The sequence below is a fragment of the Brassica napus genome, chromosome A5 (assembly GCF_020379485.1).
Source record: "Brassica napus cultivar Da-Ae chromosome A5, Da-Ae, whole genome shotgun sequence".
Taxonomy (NCBI): Eukaryota; Viridiplantae; Streptophyta; class Magnoliopsida; order Brassicales; family Brassicaceae; genus Brassica; species Brassica napus.
Genome location: NC_063438.1, coordinates 12,944,583 through 12,967,114, shown reverse-complemented (window position 1 = coordinate 12,967,114; position 22,532 = coordinate 12,944,583). Strand labels below are relative to the sequence as shown.

General features: G+C 42.5%; 3 protein-coding genes across 4 annotated transcripts; all 3 read right to left on the bottom strand.

Annotated features, from left to right (window-relative positions):
- Nucleotides 1-2,547: 2,547 nt before the first annotated feature.
- On the bottom strand, nucleotides 2,548-2,898 carry LOC125608595 (probable calcium-binding protein CML34). Its single transcript, XM_048779013.1, has one exon. It carries the CDS (start codon nucleotides 2,896-2,898, stop codon nucleotides 2,548-2,550), a length of 351 nt encoding a protein of 116 aa, XP_048634970.1.
- A 735-nt stretch (nucleotides 2,899-3,633) lies between these two features.
- LOC111215628 (phosphatidylinositol 4-kinase alpha 1) lies at nucleotides 3,634-15,316 on the bottom strand. 2 transcript variants are annotated; one of them, XM_022719448.2, is made up of 27 exons: nucleotides 14,177-15,316; nucleotides 13,673-14,014; nucleotides 13,335-13,496; nucleotides 13,040-13,207; nucleotides 12,778-12,936; nucleotides 12,582-12,709; nucleotides 11,948-12,251; nucleotides 11,616-11,784; nucleotides 11,303-11,520; nucleotides 10,944-11,102; nucleotides 10,360-10,542; nucleotides 9,378-9,905; nucleotides 8,913-9,272; nucleotides 8,424-8,638; nucleotides 7,885-8,065; nucleotides 7,661-7,797; nucleotides 7,412-7,565; nucleotides 6,879-7,145; nucleotides 6,361-6,438; nucleotides 6,225-6,269; nucleotides 5,520-5,692; nucleotides 5,237-5,432; nucleotides 4,938-5,078; nucleotides 4,620-4,828; nucleotides 4,377-4,538; nucleotides 4,017-4,296; nucleotides 3,634-3,872 (listed from the first exon to the last, which is right to left on the bottom strand). In XM_022719448.2, exons 1-26 carry the CDS (start codon nucleotides 15,101-15,103, stop codon nucleotides 4,038-4,040), a joined length of 6,024 nt encoding a protein of 2,007 aa, XP_022575169.1. In that variant the 5' UTR covers nucleotides 15,104-15,316; the 3' UTR covers nucleotides 3,634-3,872; nucleotides 4,017-4,037. The 2 variants fall into 2 exon arrangements, with proteins under 2 accessions (XP_022575169.1, XP_022575170.1); XM_022719449.2 differs by having other exon boundaries at nucleotides 3,634-3,843.
- A 917-nt stretch (nucleotides 15,317-16,233) lies between these two features.
- On the bottom strand, nucleotides 16,234-18,048 carry LOC125609226. The gene has a single exon (XM_048780369.1). It carries the CDS (start codon nucleotides 17,467-17,469, stop codon nucleotides 16,417-16,419), a length of 1,053 nt encoding a protein of 350 aa, XP_048636326.1. The 5' UTR covers nucleotides 17,470-18,048; the 3' UTR covers nucleotides 16,234-16,416.
- Between the last annotated feature and the right edge of the window lie 4,484 nt (nucleotides 18,049-22,532).

Sequence of the window (22,532 nt, the reverse complement as noted above, 5' to 3'; positions counted from 1 at the left end):
TCATCTGATGAGAAGGTTATTGGAGGATGACTCGACGGTTTACTCGGCCACTTCTGGGACGTCGTGACTTGTCGACGATAGTCTTTCACGGAACGGACTGAGTCGCCGCTAGGGGAACCCCCCATGATGACGTTTAAAGACTGTCCCGTTTTGACTCGCTTGGAGTTCAGTAAGGCGCGGAGGTCTTTTGGTACGCTGGTATCAGGAGGTGGAAGTTGAGGTTGACCGTTAGCTCGTTCCAACTGTCGTCGTAAGTCTGTTGATTTTGACTTGTTAAGCTTCACGCGGAGATCGCTTACTCCGGCATTGAGTTTGTCTCGGAGGTCGCCGACTGGCCCTTCGTTGTTGTTGCCAACGCTTGTCGAGATGCGCCGAGACTTTCGTGCATCTAGCATCGTCCGGAGATCTCTGCACGTGGTATCGCTTCCATTTTCCGGTGCGAGCCGCCGTTTAAGGCTGTCTCTCAGGTCTCCGGGTACAGGCGAATCGTCATTATCTTCGTCGGACGACAAGGATTGCTGAGAGAGTATAACCTCAATGCGTCTGCGATTAGCCGGATGCTCTTCGTCGGCTGAGGAGTCTCCCCCGCCGTTATCCCTTGGGGTTTCTTCCTCGTCGTCTCGTTGCGGAGCGTCGTTTTGTCGACCTCTGCCAGTGGCTTTGCGCTGGGACCTTCGTTCTTTGTTCTTGCTCCAGCTCTTACCGTTCTTTGGTTTGGCTTTCAATGGCTCAAACTTAAACTCGCCGCTTGCAAGGGACGAGAGGTAATGCGCGTAGAGAGATTTGCATTCTGAGGTATCGTGTCCTTTGACGTCGTGATACTTGCAATGCTTGGTGAGGTCGACGGTCCGGGAAGGTCCTGCTGCTGATCCGACTCCAGCTGCGGGTTGGGTGGTGCAAACAGAATCGACTTTTTGGTCGGATGACTCGAGTTCTCTTACCCACTTGTTCCACCCCTCCCCGCGAACTACGAGAGTGGAGATTGGTGTGTTATTCTCGTTCACGACATACATGTAACCATCCTTGGGACCGTTTTTGTCGTTTGGAGCGTGCTGGCGCGGTTCTTGTCGCGCATTTGCGTTCTTAGCCGCTGGAGCCTTGGGTGCGCTCATCTTGCTGAGGATTGCGTTGGTGTCCTCCTCCATTCGGATGAAGTTATCGGAGCGTGCGATAGCGTCTTGGAGCGACTTGGTTGGATTCTGGTACAGGTCTTCTCGGAACTTGGAGTGGACCCACAAGGTGTTGCGCAATGCATCGATAGCGATTCCGTCTGGGATCTCAATCTTTGACACTACGGCTTTGAATTTCTCCATGTAGTCGCGCAAGCTCTGATCCTTTTTCTGATTGAGGTTCCATAGGCTGGACGCGGTGGCGCTGCGCTTTGTGAACATGATGTATGTCTTGAGAAAAGCTGCTGATAGGTCGCGGAAACATCCGATTGAGTTCTCCTCCAACTGGGAGAACCAAGTCAGGGCTTGCTCGTGAAGAGTCTCGACGAACAGCTGGCAGTAACCTGCGTCCCTTTCGTCGTCGGGGAGACGAGCTCGCGCCATCGCGATGTTAAAAGCGGTCATATGTTCTACCGGGTCTCCGCCGGGCTTGTACTCAGGTAGGCGCAGCTTTTCTATCTTTCCGAGTTGGACGCTAGTTAGCGCGCGAGTAAAAGGAGTGCGCGAGGTTGCGGCGAGTACGCTCTCTATTTGCGGAGCTGCGCTGGTTACATGGTGGATCTTCTCTCCCATTTGTTGAAGGCTGAGTTTGAGCTCGGCGAGCTCGCGTATTGTCGTGAGATCTGAGCCTGCTGGGGGAGCGTCTGCGAGAAAGGCTTCGTTAGGCTCCGAGTCGTCAGAGATATGGTCGACTCCGGCTGCCGTAGGATTTGTGTTGAAGAGGCGGCGGCGTGTCAGCTGGGGACGGCTAGTTTGTCCCTCAGGGGCTGTGAGCGCCGCGACCAACGCAGCGAGTTGGTCGTTGGTTGTCTTTTGGACTTCGTCTTGGCGGGCGAGTCGAGCCATGACGGAGCTCATGAATTCTGAGGTGATGGGCGGCGCGGCCGCAGGCGTAGGCGTCGGTTCCTCGCCTGGGGCGCCGAAGGCGGCGTCGTCTTGAGCCATGTAGATCTAGAACGTTGCTTTAGTCAACCCCACGGTGGGCGCCAATTGTTTGTACAGGATTCAGTCGATTAGAATGATAACTTAGAAAATGGGATGACTAAAGACGTTTTTATTAGAATCAACACAGTGGGTTACAAGACTGATCGAAAGTAAGGAGACAAGATCAGAGGTTTAAACGACAAGATCAAAGAGATGATTAGGAAACCCTAAATCTAGCCGCTTAGTGTGTGATTTGTCCAAAAAGTCCTCTTTTCGTTGCCTCCTCCTTCTCTCTTATAGTGCCCTTCTGCGTGGTGCCCTAATCGCGCCTATCCTTTGGGCCTCGTCGCCCAAAGGCCGAGTATGTGGGCCTTAGTACTGTTTCATCCAAGCCGAGTATAGCTGATCGGCTTAGCTGACCGGCTTAAAGTACTCTGAGGTCGAGCTGACGTCTCTAGCCGCTAAGCCGACTAAGCTTGATCGACCTTGTCGGGCTAGGGCCTGTTATGTGATGGGCCTTGTAGAGGGATGTAATCCATCTCCTACACTCACTGGAAGTAATCTTTCCGTCACCGTCAGCATCGCATAAAGCAAAAGCTTCTTTCAACATTTTATCAACAGATGAAGCAAACTCTTCGGAGCTGAGCTCGCCATCACCATCCACATCAATCTCCTTGAACATTTGTGTGACTTCTTTCTCAGAAATGTTTAGAGAGAAAGCAAGAACCGCGTCACGGAACTCGTCTAGCGAGAGTTTACCGTTTTTGTTCTTGTCGAACTTCTCGAAAATCTGTTTTGCAGACATGTTTTATTATATGCTCGAACTTCTTTTGTTTATAATGTGATGTGTGAAATGTGACATACTAAGTTCTTGTATTTATAGGATTTGACAACCATAAACCAAAAAAACTACAAAATCTAATAGTTTAAACCATGATTAAATAAAACAAAAATATGATAGAAAATAATAAAATACTAAATGAAAAACATTAAAAATAGGAAATATTAGAAAAGATATGTAGATCTTATCCTGCCTAATGGATTTATTTCATCTACTTTTTATTTTTGACGACAGATTTGTTTCATCTAATTATTAAAAGTTCACTGTATTTCAATAATAACATATTGTGTAATTTAACTGATGGGCCAACCTAGAATAATATTAACCTCTACCTTCTTATAAAATAAATAGATTAGATAACAAAATGTTCATATTAAGGTTCTTTTCACCAAATTAGATGAATTTTCAACACACGTGAAGTTTGTAAGTTACAAACTTAAAGTGTTTTTAATTTATCTTAGTTATGATAATTTTTTAAAAAATGGATGAAAACATATTCATATATAATTGTTTTGAGTAGATATGAAAACGTGTCATGCTCAACTTGTAAACGTCCAGAGAAAAGGAGGCAGGTTAGCCCGCTGACCAAGGTTATAAGAAATTCAGAGTAACTGGGGAACAGAGGGCAAACGATAAAAGAAGACAAGAGGAGAGGTGAGAAAGCTTGATGAAGATCCTCGTTAGTGGTGATTACTGATTAGGGTTTGGAAAGAATCGACTTTTTTTTTCCTCTTACAAGCCGACACATGTTAATAATATCATATCTTTTTACATCATTTTCGAGATCGTCTCATTAGGGAAATAACCAAATGTGTCTGCTCCAAACAGGACGATGTGAATACGTAAAATGAGTTTTCGTTACAAAGAATCAAGCTTGCACCTCAAGTTATCGAAAACTCCCACACCAACCTTTCTTTTGTCATATCAAAAGTCAAAACCTTAAGAAACCAAAAAAAAAAAAAACAAGAAACTCAAATGTTCACCTTAAAATAAACTACCATTGGGAAGATTCGAAGAGAGGGGAGGAGAGAAACAAGAATTAGCAAACAAGTAAATGAAAAGATAATTCTGATGAATTTTACCTGCAAATTATGCAACTCTGGTTACTTCTCGATGCCTTGTTGCAGATACTGAATCAAGTCGTATCCAGCAGTAGTCCACTTGTTATACGCATCGGTACAAACATGGATCATGAAATGTGCAGCTTCGCGTTCACTCATCTCTGGGTGAAATCTTTTCCTCAGATTTCCAATTGGATCTCCTCTGCTAAAGCAAGGCAATCCACTCTCTAGCATCATTTGCACCGTACTTATGATTCCATCCATGTACCGGCGAGCAGCTAAGTATCCTTTCACGCACAAGCTTTTTATGCAGACAAGAAAATACATGTATCTCTCAGAACAAACATGTTATAAGGACAGAGGAGGATTCGAGAAAGTTACCTCACAAATTGATGCCATGTTTTGCTTTTCATAACACCTGAGGGATCTAGCAACTGAGTCATTTCGTGACTCAGTTTGAAGTGAGCGCTCTCGAACCTCATGTTTCCACCAGGTGAAGTTTCCAATATGAAACCAAAGTCGATGTGGACAAGTCTTCCCACGCTACATTACCATAACACACATTGTAATGTCCATATCACCAACTGAAAAGAACAAAAGGAGACCGCAGGAGAGGAAACATACTCGTCAAAGAGGAGATTTCCGTTGTGTCTGTCTTTGGGTTGGAGTAAAAGACTAGCCACAGCATAACCGGCACTGCTGATGAGGAAGTTCTCTCGTGCTGTTTCAAAGGTGGCTGAACCGACTGGTCCATAGTCTTGTTGAAAAATCTCATACAAACCCCCGTCCGTTGTTTCACCCATTTGACTTCTGCTTCGTGTATTCGGCACTACCTGTTGATAAAGGAAAGAAAAGAGGTGTGAAATTTTCTGATGCCACCATATCTAGTTTAACCAGCAAGAGAAATAAGTTTCAGACAAACACATTTTAGTCCGAGTTTACCTCAATTATTCCTCTCTCGTCGCCAGTTGGGAGTACTCCATATGGAAAAACATAAAGATTAAGACCAACCGCTTGAAATATGTCTCTAAGAAGAGATATCACTTGAAGCGCAAGAACATCTTGTCGGCAATCATCTCCGACCTGAATACACGAGAGAATCAGACTGACAGCAAACAGATTTATCCTTTTGGGTATTTTGCAAATACTATACGAATCAAGAAACACATGACAGTACAATAGGTTTCTGTCGGCCTACAAATTTAGAAAAATGAATTGTATGAAATCATACAAGGTCTTACCTTGAAAATGCAAGCCTGCGGTTTTACATCACTATGGTCACCATCACGATCAACAACGTTAAAAGTAATCATGATAGGGACTTTGGCAGCTGATTGTAAGGGTATCCCACTGTCTACACGGATACCCCTTACAAGCTTGTTAGGAGCAGTTGGCAAATAAAGGTCATCTCCTTGCATTTCAATTTTCTCCAACTCCCTGCCATAGATAAGTATTAGATTAATCTTGCTTCTAACACATGCAGACCCATCCATAACATGATATGATTTAAGATAACAATTCTACCTCCTGATACCCGCTCTGCGTTCTTCTTTTGGAAGAGGAAATAGCACCCCGGAAATAGATGTAACCTTGTCAAAGAAGTCAAACTCTCTAGTGAACATGTCCAAAGCACTGGGAGTGAAACCATCAATGATATGCTGCCGAACCTCTGGCAAAATTTCTTGGAATGCTGCATTCTGTAATTATTCGGAAGAAAGTAACAGGTCAGCTCAGAGTTTTACAGGTGACCAGTTCACAGTTATAGAACAAAGTTTCTACCACCATCTCTGTCCAAACAACCTACTATCCGTCTCACTACATCTTTTTCCAAAATATACTATCCAGGAACAATCTCATGCTAATACAGGGCTATGATCAGTCATGCAACCCATTTTAGAGATCTTGGAGTTATGTGCTTATAAGCAGCGGTCAAAGTGCCAAATCGAGAATATTTGCTGCTTCGTATAACGTGTGAAGAATAACCTAACCAGAGGACTTTGCAGACGTTTTCTGCAGGTCACCATATATTGCAACTCGAAATACTGTTTTGCACAATTATGGCCAGTACATTGTACTAGATGGCAACGCTTTTTAATAGTGTGGACGATTTTTAAGCAATATATCAGCAGTAATATAGATACTCTACTAGCCAACCAGTGTAAGATGCTGACTCCACGTAGAAACAAAGACCAATGAAATATAAGTAGAAAATATAATAATGGGCAAAACCTTATCTATAGAACCCTCCTTTGGTGTTTCCTGAACAGCCTCACCCTGCATTATAAGAAATATTTTAAAATTAACAAATCTCCGCAAAAATTTCAAGCAAAATTAACATCTTGCAATGTCACTATGTTAAACTTACCTGCAAATGCCAAATGAGAATATGGGCAAATATGTCGCTTCTTTGGGTAGCTCGAAGAAGATACCCTTCAACCAACCTCTGCATTTAACAAGATGAAAATGTTAAACATCTTAGAAACCAGGAAAAGGGAAAGAACTCAAGCAAGGCATCACACAATATCCAGCCCCACTAGAGGTGTAATTTCCGTAGAGTTTGAGGGTACTGCGACAAGAAAAACCGCGAGCAATCAAAGGGCCCAATTAAACAAATGACTAGACATGGTTTCCGAAAAGGTGAGGTAGATAATCCAATACTAATCTAATAATAGGAAAATAGTCAGTTTAGATAAAGACCAACACACAAAGGTTTTGATGGTAATCCTTTTTAAGCACCATGGTTGGATAAATTATTCTAGGAAATGGTGCAGTACTCCAAATACACACAAGCCGAATGATATAGTTTAAATAGTTTAGTCCCCAAAATGCTTAGAGTGAAAGAGGAAGGGGGAGACAGAAATATATATTGTAGATAAGACTTACCCCTTCATCATAGCGCAGAGACTGCACCAACTGCGGCATGAAGAAAGTAACTCGTTCAGGAGGGTAGGACTCCAGAACTCTTAGGACATATGCCATGACACGTGGATGCCCTTTATAAGCAGGAGTGAGGAATTCGAGAGCCTGTGTAATTGAACAAGCAGCCCAGTGTGGTAGCTGCTGCAACAGCACTGAGTCCTCTTCAACATTTTTGGGTGTAACAAAGTACGGCAATGCCTCAGGAATTGTACGGAGATCTACAATATGTGTCTGCATGAAAGAGTTCCAGTGAGAAAGCTCATATAACATCAGTCATTCAAATAAAAGAAAACTACATTCCCTTCAATAAAATATTCAACTGGAAGTACCATGGCCGACTTTTTTCCAGTTGCACCATGCCTCACTGGTTTTGTGGGATAGTGCAAACACCAGCTCAAGTAAACTTAACACCAGAGGTACCGTATTATCCCTCAAACTATAAAATCGTAAAAGATCCGTCTTTCTACAGTCTTAGAGTAGCATCTGTAAATTCATACCTGAACAAGCTGAGTGACTTCGGATTTCACAGCAGCATTTGCCGGAAATCTTGAAGCGACAGATATAGCAATGCGAGGGTCCACTGAAAAGGCGGTTTTAGCATGTTCGGTCCATTTTTCAGAGCTTATTTTCAGCCGCGAATATGGACTGTCCCTGTAAATACGTTGCCAATTGGAAGACTATCAAAAATGTACGTCAAAGAAAACAAGTTAGAAGCGAAAGCGTCATGAAAGGAAACCAAGTTTTACTTTGAACTAATAGGTTGTGCCCATACGTCAAGCCTGTCAGCTTCATGCTGGCAGAGCATTAAAAGCAACTGCTTCCTTTTTTCTTTTCCCACTGTGTAGTTGTCCATCTCACCCCAGACGGGATGATAGTGATCAGTCTGTAGACATGCAGCCAAAATAAACATCATATCTTGCAGAAAACTGTTACCCGGTGAAAGTAGAAAAATCATAGATGGTTACTGTACCACATCAATCAAGTTTCCACTTTCACGAGGTTTTCCTTTGGAATCAGATTGACTTGAATCTGATAGCTCGCTTGACAAAAAGTGAACAAAAACTGAAACAGATAGAGCCTCGCTTTGACAAAAATTCGGAATGTTTACATCATACCACTCTGGCTGATGAGCAAACCAGCCTAAAGAAGTCCTGGAACAAGTAAAAAAGACGTCATTTGTTATTGACGTGCACAAAAATAAAACAAAGGTAAAACAGAGATGATAAAATCGACCTAAGCAACATTGGAAATTTTAAACTCAACTTAGAGATAATAAAACTGCCATGTTAAATGACCATAAAAATAACAGACAATAGCCCGGACAGTTCATGCATTGTGCAAAGGCAGTTCATGTTAAATCCTAAGGTGGACAAAACACTTAGAGAGCCAATGAACATTAGTACATAGTCAAGAAAAGAAAGTAAAGAAAAAAACAAATGTTTGCCGCCATATCAAAGATGTATGGTGCAACACTCAATGCTTCATATGAAGGAATTAGCAAAAGATAACCTGTATATTCGATCTTCCAATAGCTGAAGCCCAGATCTAAATTTCTGCATATTGCCTTGTGTTTGGCATGAGCAGAACTTCAGTCCAAGGAGCATTAAAGAGAAAAAGGTACCAGCAGCAGCAGGGTGGCGAGTAAAGCACCAGTCAAGGTCTGTACTCCGTTGTAACATCCTACCAAGCAGCAATAGTTGCTCCGTGCTATTATGTCGAACAACCTAAAGAGGCATTGGATAAGAAACTCACTCAAATATCCTTCTATGATTTCTTATTGATCAGTTAGCAAATTCTCAACTGAAACAAAATCACTCCAAGACCACAATTTTGACACCTGAGGTCTTTCATAGATAGAGATATTCGATTTAACTAGTATACTAACGCAAGTCAGCACTAGTAACACTCTAGACTGACTTAACGAATGACTATAAGAATTGAGGTGAACCACCTACATGTTCCTTCTTTATAAGAAAAAGTATAGAGATAAATCCTAACCTCAAAACGGTCAATTAAAAATCCAAGCCATAGTCTGTGCGCGACTATTTGGTCAACAGGATCACTTTCAGGTGATTCTTCTGGTTCCCCAGGGGCAAGATGGGGCCTTAACTTTGCAGCTGGGCCAGAGTACCGCACATCAGACGCAAAGAGTCCTCGCTTTGTATCAATTGTCCATATCCATGCATCAACAAGCTCGGCAAGGACAAGAGATACCAGTTGAGGAGCAGCAGAAACCAACCAGGTCCAAATAAAAATTCCAGTTTCCATAGCATCTGGAGTAGATATATAAGCTGGACACCAACAAAGGAGACGCAGTAATTGAGAAAAGCCTTCCACATTTGTTTTTGACTCAGCCCCCTGATGCAACAATAAGAGAGATTAGAATGTACAACACATAGTAGCTGGTTGATACCCACATATGTGCTCCTCCACCCATCTATATTTTTGATTAGAAAACCTTACCAGGTTTGACAGAAGTAGTGCGGTTGCTTGAGAACAAGTTTCTCGGAATTGCGACTTGTCCACCTCTCCGCCTTTTTCAGCAGTATTAACAAATTGCTGAAGGAGACGCACAAACCGCGCAATTAACATCTCATTAAATGAGTCATCCTCTGGTTGTGGTGCCTGGGAAAATGCCCCAGATATTAATCTTTGAAGGCCACCACCAAAACCACTAGGCGTCGTGCTAGATTGAAAGCCACCAATACTGTTGTACAACCTTCGCATGCCAGCAATTTCTCCAGCATGGTTGCACTTTACCGTTGCACTGACAACACCAGTACCAAGTACCTCCAAGTTAAAGGATTCAGAAACTTTTACGTTTGCCCCTGATGCTGCAGCTGCTGCAGCCATCACCGCTGGAATATTTGCAGTTCTTATACCAGACCAAATTTCATTTTTCCCAGTTCCAATCATTATCTCAGATAAAAGAGAAACGACGTCAGTTGTAGTTTGTGCTCGCTGCCATGTGTTTGCCTTACACAGCTTATCCTGAGGTGCATATTAAAAACCAGAGAAGTAACGTGAAACACTATTGTAACTCAAAAGGAAATTGCAAGAACAATTCAAAATAAGCATAAATCACTGAAAAGATCCCTGCAATGAGAATATTTGCAAAATGAATCCATAGAACAATAACTTAAGCCCTAGGTCCAAAGCAATTAAGAGTTTGTACGTGGACCAAGAACAGGCTCATGACAATCTCAGAAACTAACGTAAGAAACTGTAAATGTAAAAGGGACCATGGTACAGAAATAATAAGACAGTAGAAGGAAGTAAAACATGCCACTGCAATAGAACATAGACAGGAATTATGTCTCCACATTAGGTCTCTGTTTGAAAATGTCAAACTAACAGATTGAATTGGAGAAATAGAAAGCTGTCTTAAAAAGGAAATTTGAATGTGCAAATAGAAGACAGTATGAGTTGGTAAAAAGAAGGAAACCTGAAGCAAACCCTGACTGGTACATGGAGCATATGAAAGCGATATTATGATCCATTCTCGAACAACTTTCTGGTATAAGGATCGAACAGCAGCAGTCCAAGCGGGATCATTGACAACTGTTGAAGGTGTATTATTATGAACAGAAAACAGTAAACTGTCCAGACACGACGAATGCCAGAGGACCTGCATTTTCTCATTGTCAGTCAACAACGTAGCAAATGGAAAAATTCCTAAAGAACAGTTGAAGAAGGCAAAAGGCAAACATACAGCACACATACAGAAGGCAAACACAGAAAGTCAGGAACAGTAGCAAAATGCAGTAATAAAAGAAACAGAGGGAGAAAAATAAACTACTGGCTGTACAACGGAGAGGAATATGTAGAGGACATTAAACAGTTAAATATATATGATAAACGTTGAAACAGAAATCACAAAATACTTGAAAATCCACATTAAAAACAGACTACACCACTGGTGTATATGAGGAAATTGATCATATGTTAGAGATCAAAAGAAAGAGAAAAAAACAAGAAAATCTTGACTCAGAAACAGAAAAAGAAACCAGAAAATGTACACCCATTTACCTGGGGAAACTTGTCCCGTAGCTGAGTCAATAGGTTCACAGAGATATCTCGAACGTGTTCATCTCTCTGTGACATACTCTTTATGAGGAAACAAGCATGTGCATAGGTTGTCAGTTCTCTATTAAGAGCATCTTTCCCAGTATGAGATATTCGATCTTCCTGAAACCAGATGAAAATTGGTACATTATACTGTTGGAACTTTAGAAGCAGTAAGAAAACAGAAAGGCAGAGCTGGTGTTGGTGACAAAAAGACGAAAATGCATATACAAAGGGGTAGAAGGAATGAATGCAATAGAGTTGCAACCAAAAAACACTTGGCCAAAGATGAGCTCAAATAGTACGACCAGGTATTTACATACCAGCCATGAGACAGCTGTTTCAAAGGATCTATGCACAATTGCCGTCAAACACTGGGAAACAGCAGGAGTAAGATTTGGAGTTTTCAGATATTCGAAGACACAGCTGAAGGCACTTCTAGACGCAGATACACTTGAGTCACCGTTAAGGATACCCCCGTTGCTAATAAAGCGTATGATTTCTAATAACGCAACAGCAAGCAAATAGGTAGCCTTCACTCCTGAAAGAATTTAAAGAAGAAATTCTAAGTATCTAAGATAGCCACACTAAAATCCATCAAGCAGATATGGAACAATAACTCCTTGTTTGTTTTACCAGATATGGTGTTCATTGCTGCAACGTCAACTCGGCCACCTAAGGCAGTTGAAAGAGCAAGTCTCTGTGTTGAAGCTACTTTCTCATTTCCATTTCCTCGACGACTACCAGGATTATGAAGGGCGTTGAGTTCTAATTCGTCTTCAAGCCATTTTACAGAACTAACAACCTACAAAGAGCAATGCTCAAATAGTTAAAATTATATTAAAGAGCAATGTTCAAATAGTTAAAATTATATTAAAGAGCAAAAGGATCTCCTGGGAGATGTAGACCCAATATTTAAAAGGCTTATAATAGGGTGAACCATAAATTAAACTCTAAAAATGACTTACAAGGGGGGGAGTGCCTTGAGAAATCCGCTGAACAGCAAGAGCCCACTGAGTATTCCACATGTAAGGCCCTCCCACAGCTTGCAAGCCACTCATGCTTCCCGAACTGTTCGCTGAATTGGAGGTTGACTTTACAGCTGGTGTTGGAGCTTTCAAAATAGGAGGTGCTAGACCAAAAAGGGCAATATAGAACCAAAGATTACGGAAAAGCTTTAAAAGTGAGGGTTCCACATCCAAAGTGGGATCAAAATCCGAACATATCTCCGCCACAGCAGGAAGAAGAGGCCCTAAAAAATCCACACCACTCCTGGAAGAAAAGGAAACACTGTATAACTATTCCAGTCAATATGAAGAACGAACAAAACTTTTGAGGTGGAGAAACATGAAGTGGATACTGTCCAATTATTCTAAGCTTTTAGGAAAATTGTTGAGTGAAAAATGATTATTTTATCTATGATGTTAACAGCATGACCATAACATTGATCATCCCTCATGCAATACTTAGCCCTTGCTAGGAGCGTATAGGCCAGCAGCTTTCTCGTAATTTGTACAGGTTTTCTTATGTACAAATACTTTATTAGACTAACCATAAACAGTGAAAAACTCTGTGTTTATACAAGCTAGATGATATAATTACCCGCCACTTTTGGACTCAGCAGCCAGGCCTACATCTGAGCATAATGAAAGCAAACGATGGCGGTAGTCCGATCGCAATTTTGTATCCGTAAGACCACTGGCAATTGTAAGAAAACCTGCAGGAAGAGTCTACAGCACAACTGGATCTGTGAGAATCAGTGTAATAGTTAAAACCAAAAACATGCACAGTAACTTACCTCTACACGCTCAGTAGTGGCTTCTGGTGCTGATGTTTTGCTTTCTACGGATCCTACACTAGACAGTTTGCTCAAGTAACTTCTGGTCATCAGAACTACTGTCTCACGGTAAGACTTCTCAAACCCTAATGTTGCTATGCGAGAAACAGCATCAAGAAGCTGCACAAAATTGGCAAAGATGCATAAATAAATATGTCAAAAGAAATATAAAGATATAAAGTTCGATAAATACAGTATATTATAGTACAAAATGGAACCATACTTGGAGTCGTAAAAAGCTAGGAGTCGAAGCATCACCCTCTTCCAGGCTTTCAATAAAAAGTGGCAAAATCATGTCTGCTACGTCGGGTTTCTTTACAGCAACATTGAGATCAGCAAGCAGCCGTATCACATTTAGCTGCACAGCAGGCACGTGCTTTTCTTTATCAACCTGGACACCAAATTATGAGACTTAGTGGAAAGGTAAAATAACAATGAAACATAAGGAATGTAGATAAACCAGCTAAAAGGCAAGGTAAAATGATTTTCTCCACGTTAGGAGCAAGGACTAGAGTTACCTGTTCTTCATAATCATTTCTTTCACGAATACTTGACGCCAACCCCATAATGAAGGTATCCACTGGAGCTCGGTCCTTGTCCCAGCCAGATTCAATAATCTCACAACTAGTCTTGAATATGCTCTCAATCATAGCCCCTTGATTGCTCGCCCAAGTATCAGGCTGTTCCAACAAACAATTAGAAATACATAGAAACGTTTTTCAGTAATTAACTTAAAACGAACTATAGTATCTGTCCAAACTTGTGACAGGATGTGTTCGATTATGCTTCTATAGAGCTCCAGGCGCAGTATAGTAGAAAATGCTGCAGGTTTGATTTTTTTTTTTTTTTTAATTACCTGTGAACAGACTGCCAGTACCAATGGTTTAAGTCGGATGAGCAACACACGAAGTGGCTGCCCTCCTCGTGCCACTGCAATCTTTGCAATCCCAGAAAGAAGAGAACCGAACAGCTCTTCACAGGCCTTCATTTTCCGCCAAACAGATGTCAAGCAGGCATCTGCAGCATCTAATAGCAGTGCAAGAGTCTCCAGGACCAACCTCTTAGAAGTTTTTCCATCTGTTTCGAGAGACACTAGGCTCTTGATTTTCATTTTCGCTGCAGCGTGATAAACAGACAGTTTGGCATTGACTCTAGTTTTCAGAACCGGGCCTTGTTCGTTCCAATCTCGCTTTCTTGACTGTAAAAACAGAAGGCAAAAACAGAATCATCATCTCTTCCAAGAAAAAGAAATCCATACTCCACTAAAGATCCACCGGTCATGCCAACCCTCGTGAAAACATGCCAAATTTTTACTTCACCTAGAAATCTTGTCTAATTTATAAGGGGAGAAAAGAGATACCTTGAGAAATGCAGACATGGACTGGAGCTGCTTCTTGGCTATAAAGCTCACTTGATCCAGAAGTTTAGAATCAATTTTGACTTTATCCAAAATATGAGTGATGAGTCTAAAGGCAATCTCTTGCATCTCCAAGCTCTCGATGGATTCATCCTCAAAAGAAGCCACTTGTTGTCTAAACACAGGGTTAGAGCCACCACTCCCTTCGCTAAATCCGAAACTCAGCTGATCAACACCACTCTTCCACACGATACTACCCCCATTAACCACCACCGAGGAACTCATAGAGGAGACGGTGGAGCCAGGACTAGACTCCTCAGTTTGGGCAGAGCTGTGGGCGGAAGAAGTCTCGTCCGAGTTCTGCTGGCGCTGGTGTTCCTTGGGGGAGGGGCTCACAACAAACTGATCGAGCAGCATTGTTATCAACTTATCGCCATCAGACTGAAGAATCGAGGGGAAATTCTGAGAGAGCGCGACCAAGAAGGCCTTGGAAATGGAGGGATCAGCATCGCTCTCGCGGCAGCTCGTGGCGGCTATCACGACCTCCCCTGTAAACCTAGCAACCTCGGTGGCGAACTCGGGCGATAGATCCGCCGCACACGAAAGGTAGGTCAAGAAATCAGAATAGAAGGCAGAGATGGAGTGGGAAGGGAAGGAATGCGGCCAGAAGGAGCGGCGGAAGGACGCGGGAACAGCGCTGCTGAGGAAGTCCGTCACGACGGATTTGGCGCGAGTGTCGGTTGATTCCGGATTCTTAGAGATGATGCGAGCAACGGCTAATACAGCGTTGAGGTGGCTTCGAGAAACTCTGGGGGATTCGGCGAGGAGCCATTCGGTTTGGGGACAACGGCCGCATATCCAAGCTAATTTCTCCGAGAATTGCTTTGGATTCTCCGCTATTATGTCGCAAAGCTCCGTCAATGCCTCCATCTCCGATCAGATAAAGGAAACTTTCGCGATCCGATCTGCGTGAAGACGGACTCAAAATCTCGATCCACGAACGACGGAAATGTGAGTGTATAAATTATTAACTGGAATTCGTGGCTCGGTGTAGGAGGAGGAGGAAGAAGAAGAAGAAGCCATGGAAAGGGGTTGAAGGCTCATTGTGACGTCGCCATTCCTCTCTCTCTCTCTCTCTCTCTGGTTTAATCATTTTGTCCGTTGCGAAGGATATTTAAAAGGGGTAAATACGTAAAGATACTAAAAGGTTCGACGAGGGATAATGTAATTGAGATTATTCGGTTCGCTTATGAACAATGTGGGCTATATAATAGATTCATGCATGAATCATGGCCGGCCTTACATGAAAGCTTTTATCAAAGAATAAAATTATGATATACGGTGTCATTTTTCCAATATGTAAAAGATCTCACATTTGTTGTTTAAAACATAATGCAGCCATTTTCATAAGTTGGGCTGAAGAGAATGAAAACACTTTCATTACAAACATGCATTTTAATAATTCAAAAACTATATAACAAAAAATTGATTTGATATTTAAAATTTGGAAATTTAAGTCTAATTAATAGTTCTTCAAACGAAAATTATTATGTCGGAATTTTCAAATTTATTAAATATTCTATTACATTAGCTTTTTGAAAAAATTATCTTCAAACCTTGCAATGTGAATACTCGCTGTGCTGTGCTGACTACTTTTTCTGTGGACTGAAAATTTAAATATGTCCATGATACACATATATCTACAGTGTATTCTTCTTCTTTTCTTTTGCTGGAAATTTAATCATATTATTATGACATAGTATTTTTTTGGAGAAAATAATAACTTTTTAGAGATTGGCCGATTGTCCACAAATTATGTAGTAAAATATTATTTCGAGTGAGATGAGAAAAATGTATAGATTATCTAAGATAATAACTTTTTAGAGACTATTCCTTAAATGTTCAAAACAAAAACATTTACTTAAAATAAAATCGTTAGACCGATAAGATTCTGAGTTCAAATCACAAGAATGGAAATGAAAATTTATTCGAACGCTTTTAAGTTGAGATAGAAGAAAGAAATCATAATCCATGCAGTTGTAGACATCGTAGAACTACTATAATCCCTTAAAATCATATATATAAATGAGATATTAAGTCAAAATCCAAATAACACACAACGAAGAAACGACAAAGGGATCAAATCCATGCAATACAATTGCAATTTTCACCCAATTATTAACATAAAATGTACGAAATTAAAAAAGCAACAATCCAAGTAGAAGAAAAAGATAGAAACAACCTTACCACCTAGAGGTTTCGCGGTTAAAGAGGTCACGGTTAGGGTCAAGCATCTTGCAAAGACCCAGATACGTCAAGTAAAGCACACGATCCTTAGCTCCGGTGCGGTGACTCCTGGAGTGTTTGCAGAAATTCTTGAGCTGCTCCAAGGTACAGTAACCCAACATCTGTCCGAGAAGCAAAAACAACCAATTGATCTGACTCTTCCGCTCAGCAATGAGCGGCTTGACGGCCTTGTCACGGCCACAAAGGTCGCACCTCATCGGGTCTGGGTTAGTCCAAAACGTGGGAGCTCGTTCTCTCATGAGCCTCTTGCGCACGAAGACGTTCTCTACTTGGGAGAACTTCTCCCTCAGATTGTAACTTATCTGATACACTTTATCACAGTGCTTGCATTGTACGTCGCCCGTGATGGTGGTGATCTGCTTCGATTCGAGATTCTCTAGGCTTTGTATCGTTCCGCGTTTGTTCGTCGCCCATGGATACGGCGGCGGGATTGTTTCCTCTTTGCGGTTACGGCTTGATTGCGATCTGTAACTCCTCCGTGTACTCTCAACCGCCGTGGCTACTGGTCTTGCCGGAGTGAGGAAATCAAACGACGGAGCGTACGGTGGTGTCGAGTAGCTGAGCGACGATGACAGCAGATACGACGGCGGTGTCGCGAAATAAGGCCGCGTCATCAAGTAACGTGGCGGCCACGTTTGCATCACAGGCGACGGTGGTGCTAGACGAAGCGGCGGCGGCGAGATCTGAGAGGAGTAGGATGTTGGTGGTCGCAGACTCAGTGAAAGAGGAAGGAGGCGTGCGTCGTCATCGTCACCAGTCTGTACGCCGTCGTTTCGAGGCTCGTTCATCACCACCACTTGATTCGCTGCCCGATCGTCTTCCCAAACTCTTCTTCCGCTCCGATTGTTGTTGTCATCTTCGGACTGGACGCCGTCGTTTTGAGGCTCGTTCGTCACCATGACCGCTGGGTTAGTTCGACGGCGTTGATTGCTTGTCTGATCGTCTTCCCCAATAGCTCTTCTCCTCTGGATGCCGTTGTTGTTGTCCATGTGGAAAGCAAAGGTAAACGACGGAAATGGTGAGAGAAATTAGGGTTTCTGTACGAAAACGAATGAGACAAAGCGTCAGAGTGCGTGTGCTGGTTGTTGGTCTATGGGGAGTAAAGAAAATGACGAGAAAGGACTCTGAGAGAAAAAGAATAAAGACAGCCAAGAGAGGAGAATCTTTTCTGTTATGCAATCTCTCCGCTTTTTCGAGTATTTACAGAAATATCTTCTTTTTTTTTTTGGATAATCAAGTGATCAAATTATGATAATTAAAACTGTATTACTAATCATTTGCATATGTTGTTTTTCGGTGAAAAAAATAGAAATAAATATTAGGGACTTTTAAAACAAAATCTTGATTACTAAGATACATTGCGGTGGAAATATTCTAGTTTTTGAGTTTTGAAAATAGTACTCTTTTGAGACTGCTATTATTTAGATTTTTCTACGATTATTTCTCACTTCATTTACGCATATGTTAATAGTTGTTGTAATCAAAACTTATTGTGCGTTTCTTACAGATATATTTGGTTTACATTGACTTCGAGTCTTCCAAATCTCTCTATGTACTATGATTGTCCATAATGATAATTTTATGATTTTTATGACTTACACAAAATTTGATATATACAACTATGAAAAATAATTGCAAACATACAGCATTTTTTTTTTTCCTAACATGCAAACATACAGCATTTGATTAGTAAATTTTTTTTTGATTAACCAAGGGTTTCCGGCGGGTTTTAGTAATAATTTGCAATCGTTTCATGTGAAAAATAGAAATTTGGGATTTTCCCTACCATTAACATTGATAAATAAGAAATTGTGGAGGAATTTTGACCCCCAAAAAAAAAGATATTTTGGAAGAAACAGTAATTTCGTTTCAAATTCTGAAAAACTGTTATGTCGACATATTTTCTTTAAAAAAAAAACTGTTATGTCGACATATATGAGACTGCTATTTTTTAGGTCTTGTGTGCGATTATTTCTTAGTTCATTTAAACAGTCAATTATGGCCCAATTGTTATAATTACATTAGTTGGATATTTCTGTAAGAAATAGTTATATTTTTTTTTATTAACATGGGATATCCCAGACCTATGGAAGAGACCAGACTAGTCCATGGATAAAACCTCTTTTCAGATATTAAAATAGACCGAAAGCAATAATTCATATCCATGTTAGGTGTCTAAAAAGATTTTTTTACATTTAGATGCACATTTTGTTTTATCAGTTACACTTGAAGACACATTGTGCTTGTAAGACACTTTCTGTCAAGGAATAACCATGTTTCCTATTCTGTACATAATCAATCTCGTTAATGATTCTCTGTAATAAGTGTGATTAGGGAAAACCCTACGTGAGCTCTGTATATATGCTTGTGCTCTCTGTTAATGAAAGATACATTCACTCAATACTTCTATATGGTATCAGAGCAAGGCTTCTGATTTTCTTTTCCCCGCCTCCTTCCCCTTCTTCTCCAATCTCTTTCCCTGCAACTCTTCTCATCTCTCTCATGGCAACCTCAGAAAACTCTCAAAACCCAACAGTTGCAACTGTCTCCCAAAACTCAGACACGATGTCTCTCGATTCCAACAAGCTTGTCAACATAAACATGACAAACGTAACCAAACTTTCCTCCTCCAACTATCTCATGTGGAGTAGGCAGGTTCACGCCCTCATTGACGGCTACGATCTCAGATCCTTTCTCGATGGATCTGCCGTCACGCCGCCTCCTACAATCACCGTAGCGGACACAGTCTCTGCAAATCCTGCATATGCGATCTGGAAACGTCAGGACAAACTCCTGTACAGCGCCCTTCTCGGTGCCATTGTTGTCACAATCCAACCTCTTCTCTCTCGCGCAACAACGGCGGCTGAGATCTGGGAAACCCTGGCCTCTACTTACGCCAAGCCAAGCAGGGGTCATGTCAAGCAGATCCTCAATCAACTCAAGACTTGGTCGAAAGGTACGCACTCCATTGATGAATACGTTCAAGGACTCACCACCCGCTTTGACCAGCTCGTTCTTCTTGGCAAAATCATTGATCATGAGGATCAAATCGACTATGTTCTCCAAGGTCTCCCGGAGGAGTACAAGTCACTTGTTGATCAGACAGAGAGCCGTGATACGCCGCCTTCCATAACCGAACTTCATGAAAAACTCATTGATCATGAAGCAAAGCTTCAGACCGCTTCCAACACCTCCTCACTCACACCTCTGCCCATCACTGCGAACTACACCAACAATCGCAACAAACCTTACAACGCAAGAGGAAATCAGAAACAGAATCAGCCATGGTCAAACAACCGCAACTATGATCAGAACTGCAGTCATGATCAGAACCGGAGCTCGCGTCCTTACCTTGGCAGATGTCAACTCTGTGGGACGCAAGGTCACTCTGCCAGACGTTGTCCTCAACTCCAAACGGGTTATTCCTCCTACCGTGGACTGCTGCCAACACCACAGACGCCAACAGCTAACTGGAACCCTCGCGCTAATGTGGCGACTGCCTCTCCTTAGATTCTTGACTCCGGTGCCACACACCACATCACATCAGACCTTGCAAACTTATCTCTCCACCAGCCCTACAATGGTGGTGAGGAAGTAATCATTGGCGACGGCTCTGCCCTCCCCATCACCAACACCGGTTCAACTTTTCTTCCCTCTGTTACTAAACCGTTGTCTCTTAAGAATGTTCATTGCGTTCCTGACATTCATAAGAATCTTGTTTCTGTATACAAAACTCTGCAACACTAATCAAGTCTCGGTTGGATTTTTCCCGGCTTCCTTTCAGGTGAAGGATCTCAGCTCGGAGGCCTCGTTACTCCAAGGCCGTACTAGGGGAGGAGCTTTACGAGTGGCCAATACAGAAAACAGCAGCGAGTTACTTTGCAACTCCAACAGTGAAAACGTCGGTCCATGATTGGCACTCAAGACTCGGACATCCCTCTTTACCTATCCTAAAAACCATTGTCTCCAATTTTTCTTTACCGCTTTCTGATTCCTTATCAAAACCGTTGTCTTGCATTGATTGTTTTTCAAATAAAAGTCAAAAACTAGCATTTTCTCAAACTTCAATCTCCTCCTCAAAACCACTTCAATACCTCTTTACCGATTTGTGGATATCACCCATACCATCCATTGACCACTTCAAATATTATCTTGTGATTGTTGACCACTACACCCGCTACACCTGGTTCTACCCTCTCAAACTCAAATCCGATGTCAAAGAAACCTTTATCCGATTCAAAGCCCTCACCGAAAACAGATTCAACACCAAAATCAGAACTCTCTTTTCCGATAATGGTGGAGAATTCATAGCCCTATGAGATTTTCTATCCCTCTCCAGCATAACCCAACTTACCTCCCCTCCCCACACTCCGGAACACAATGGACTGGCCGAGCGTCGACATCGACACATTGTCGAAACCGGTCTCGCCCTACTTCATCACGCAAACCTCCCAAACACATATTGGTCCTATGCCTTCTCCACAGCTGTATACCTTATAAACCGTTTACCAACTCCCGTTCTAAACCTCTCCTCGCCCTATGCCTCACTCTTTGGAACTGCCCCAAACTACACAAAACTGAAGATCTTTGGCTGCCTATGTTTCCCATGGCTTTGCCCATATCGGTCCAACAAACTTGAAACCCGCTCAAGCCCATGCATTTTTCTCGGCTATTCCTTAACTCAGAGCGCTTTCCTCTGTCTTGAACCACTCTCAGGACGTATATATGTCTCACGACATGTTCGTTTTGATGAGACCCAATTCCCTTTCCAAGCCTTAACCAAACCCAAACCTGATCCCACTGTCAACACTGAGCCTTGGCAACCACTAGCAACAAACATACCGATCGCTTCACCTCCACTCGTAGACTCCTCCGCGGCGCCCCTAGGCTCAGATCTCTCACCGCAACCACCGCAACCTGAGCAGCAGACAGCAAACACAACACCACAGTCAGAGACACAACAACGGTCTAGTCCCTCTCCAGCTCAACAAATGCCTACATCTACTGAGCAACAACATGACGTCAATCTCTCTCCCGCTCCGGCTACTCATTCCTCTTCACCAACCAGTCCAACCTCTGACAGCAGAGCACCATTACCAGCACCACCATCTCCTGCACCAGACCCACCGGTCATCGCCAACAACCACCCAATGCGGACTCGTGCAAAGCTAGGCATCATCAAGCCAAACACTCGCTATGGACTGACGGCATCAAAATACTCCATGACTGAACCACGAACTGTCAAACAAGCTCTCTCTGATGACATATGGCGTGATTCTATGTCCGACGAGTTCAATGCGCAAGTCCAGAATCGCACATGGTCTCTTGTACCCTGAGCTCCACATCAGAACATCGTTGATAAAAATGGATTTATAAATATAAATATGCTGCTGATGGTACTGTTCTCCGTCCCAAATCCAGGCTTGTCGCAAAGGGATACAACCAGCGCAAAGGCATCGACTACACTGAAACGTTCAGTCCAGTGATCAAGTTATCCACCATCCGTCTCATCCTTGACATTGCTATCACAAGAGACTGACCGATCAAGCAGCTCGATGTGAACAACGCTTTTCTTCAAGGGACTCTTACTGAAGAAGTCTACATCTCCCAACCAGAAGGTTTTATCGACACCAATTACCCCAACCATGTATGCCGCCTCCACAAAGCCCTCTATGGACTGAAGCAGGCTCCGCGAGCATGGTACCAGGAACTCCGTAACTATCTACTCTCGCTAGGCTTCGTCAACTCCCTCGCAGATGCATCTCTCTTCATCCTCAAGCACAGGTCTCATATGACGTATATTCTTGTCTACGTCGACGATATCATCGTCACTGGGAGTAACAGCTGCTACATTCAAAATACTCTAGATGCCCTCGCCTCGCGGTTCTCCATCAAAGACCCGGAGGACCTTCACTACTTTCTCGGTCTTGAGGCTCACCGAACACCACAGGGTCTACACCTCACTCAGCGTCGATACATATTGGATCTTCTCACCCGCTGCAACATGCTGGATGCAAAACCAGTTACCACCCCTATGGCAACATCTCCCAAG

What these genes read in the sequence shown, in the direction of transcription:
- LOC125608595 (XM_048779013.1), bottom strand. Translation starts at nt 2,898, where the DNA reads ATGTCTGCAAAACAGATTTTCGAGAAGTTCGACAAGAACAAAAACGGT.
- LOC111215628 (XM_022719448.2), bottom strand. Translation starts at nt 15,103, where the DNA reads ATGGAGGCATTGACGGAGCTTTGCGACATAATAGCGGAGAATCCAAAG. An exon ending in GGAAATCTCCTCTTTGACGA is followed by an intron (nt 4,539 to 4,619) that starts GTATGTTTCCTC and finishes ATGGTAATGTAG; the next exon opens with CGTGGGAAGACTTGTCCACA. An exon ending in ACATGGCATCAATTTGTGAG is followed by an intron (nt 4,297 to 4,376) that starts GTAACTTTCTCG and finishes CTGCATAAAAAG; the next exon opens with CTTGTGCGTGAAAGGATACT.
- LOC125609226 (XM_048780369.1), bottom strand. Translation starts at nt 17,469, where the DNA reads ATGGACAACAACAACGGCATCCAGAGGAGAAGAGCTATTGGGGAAGAC.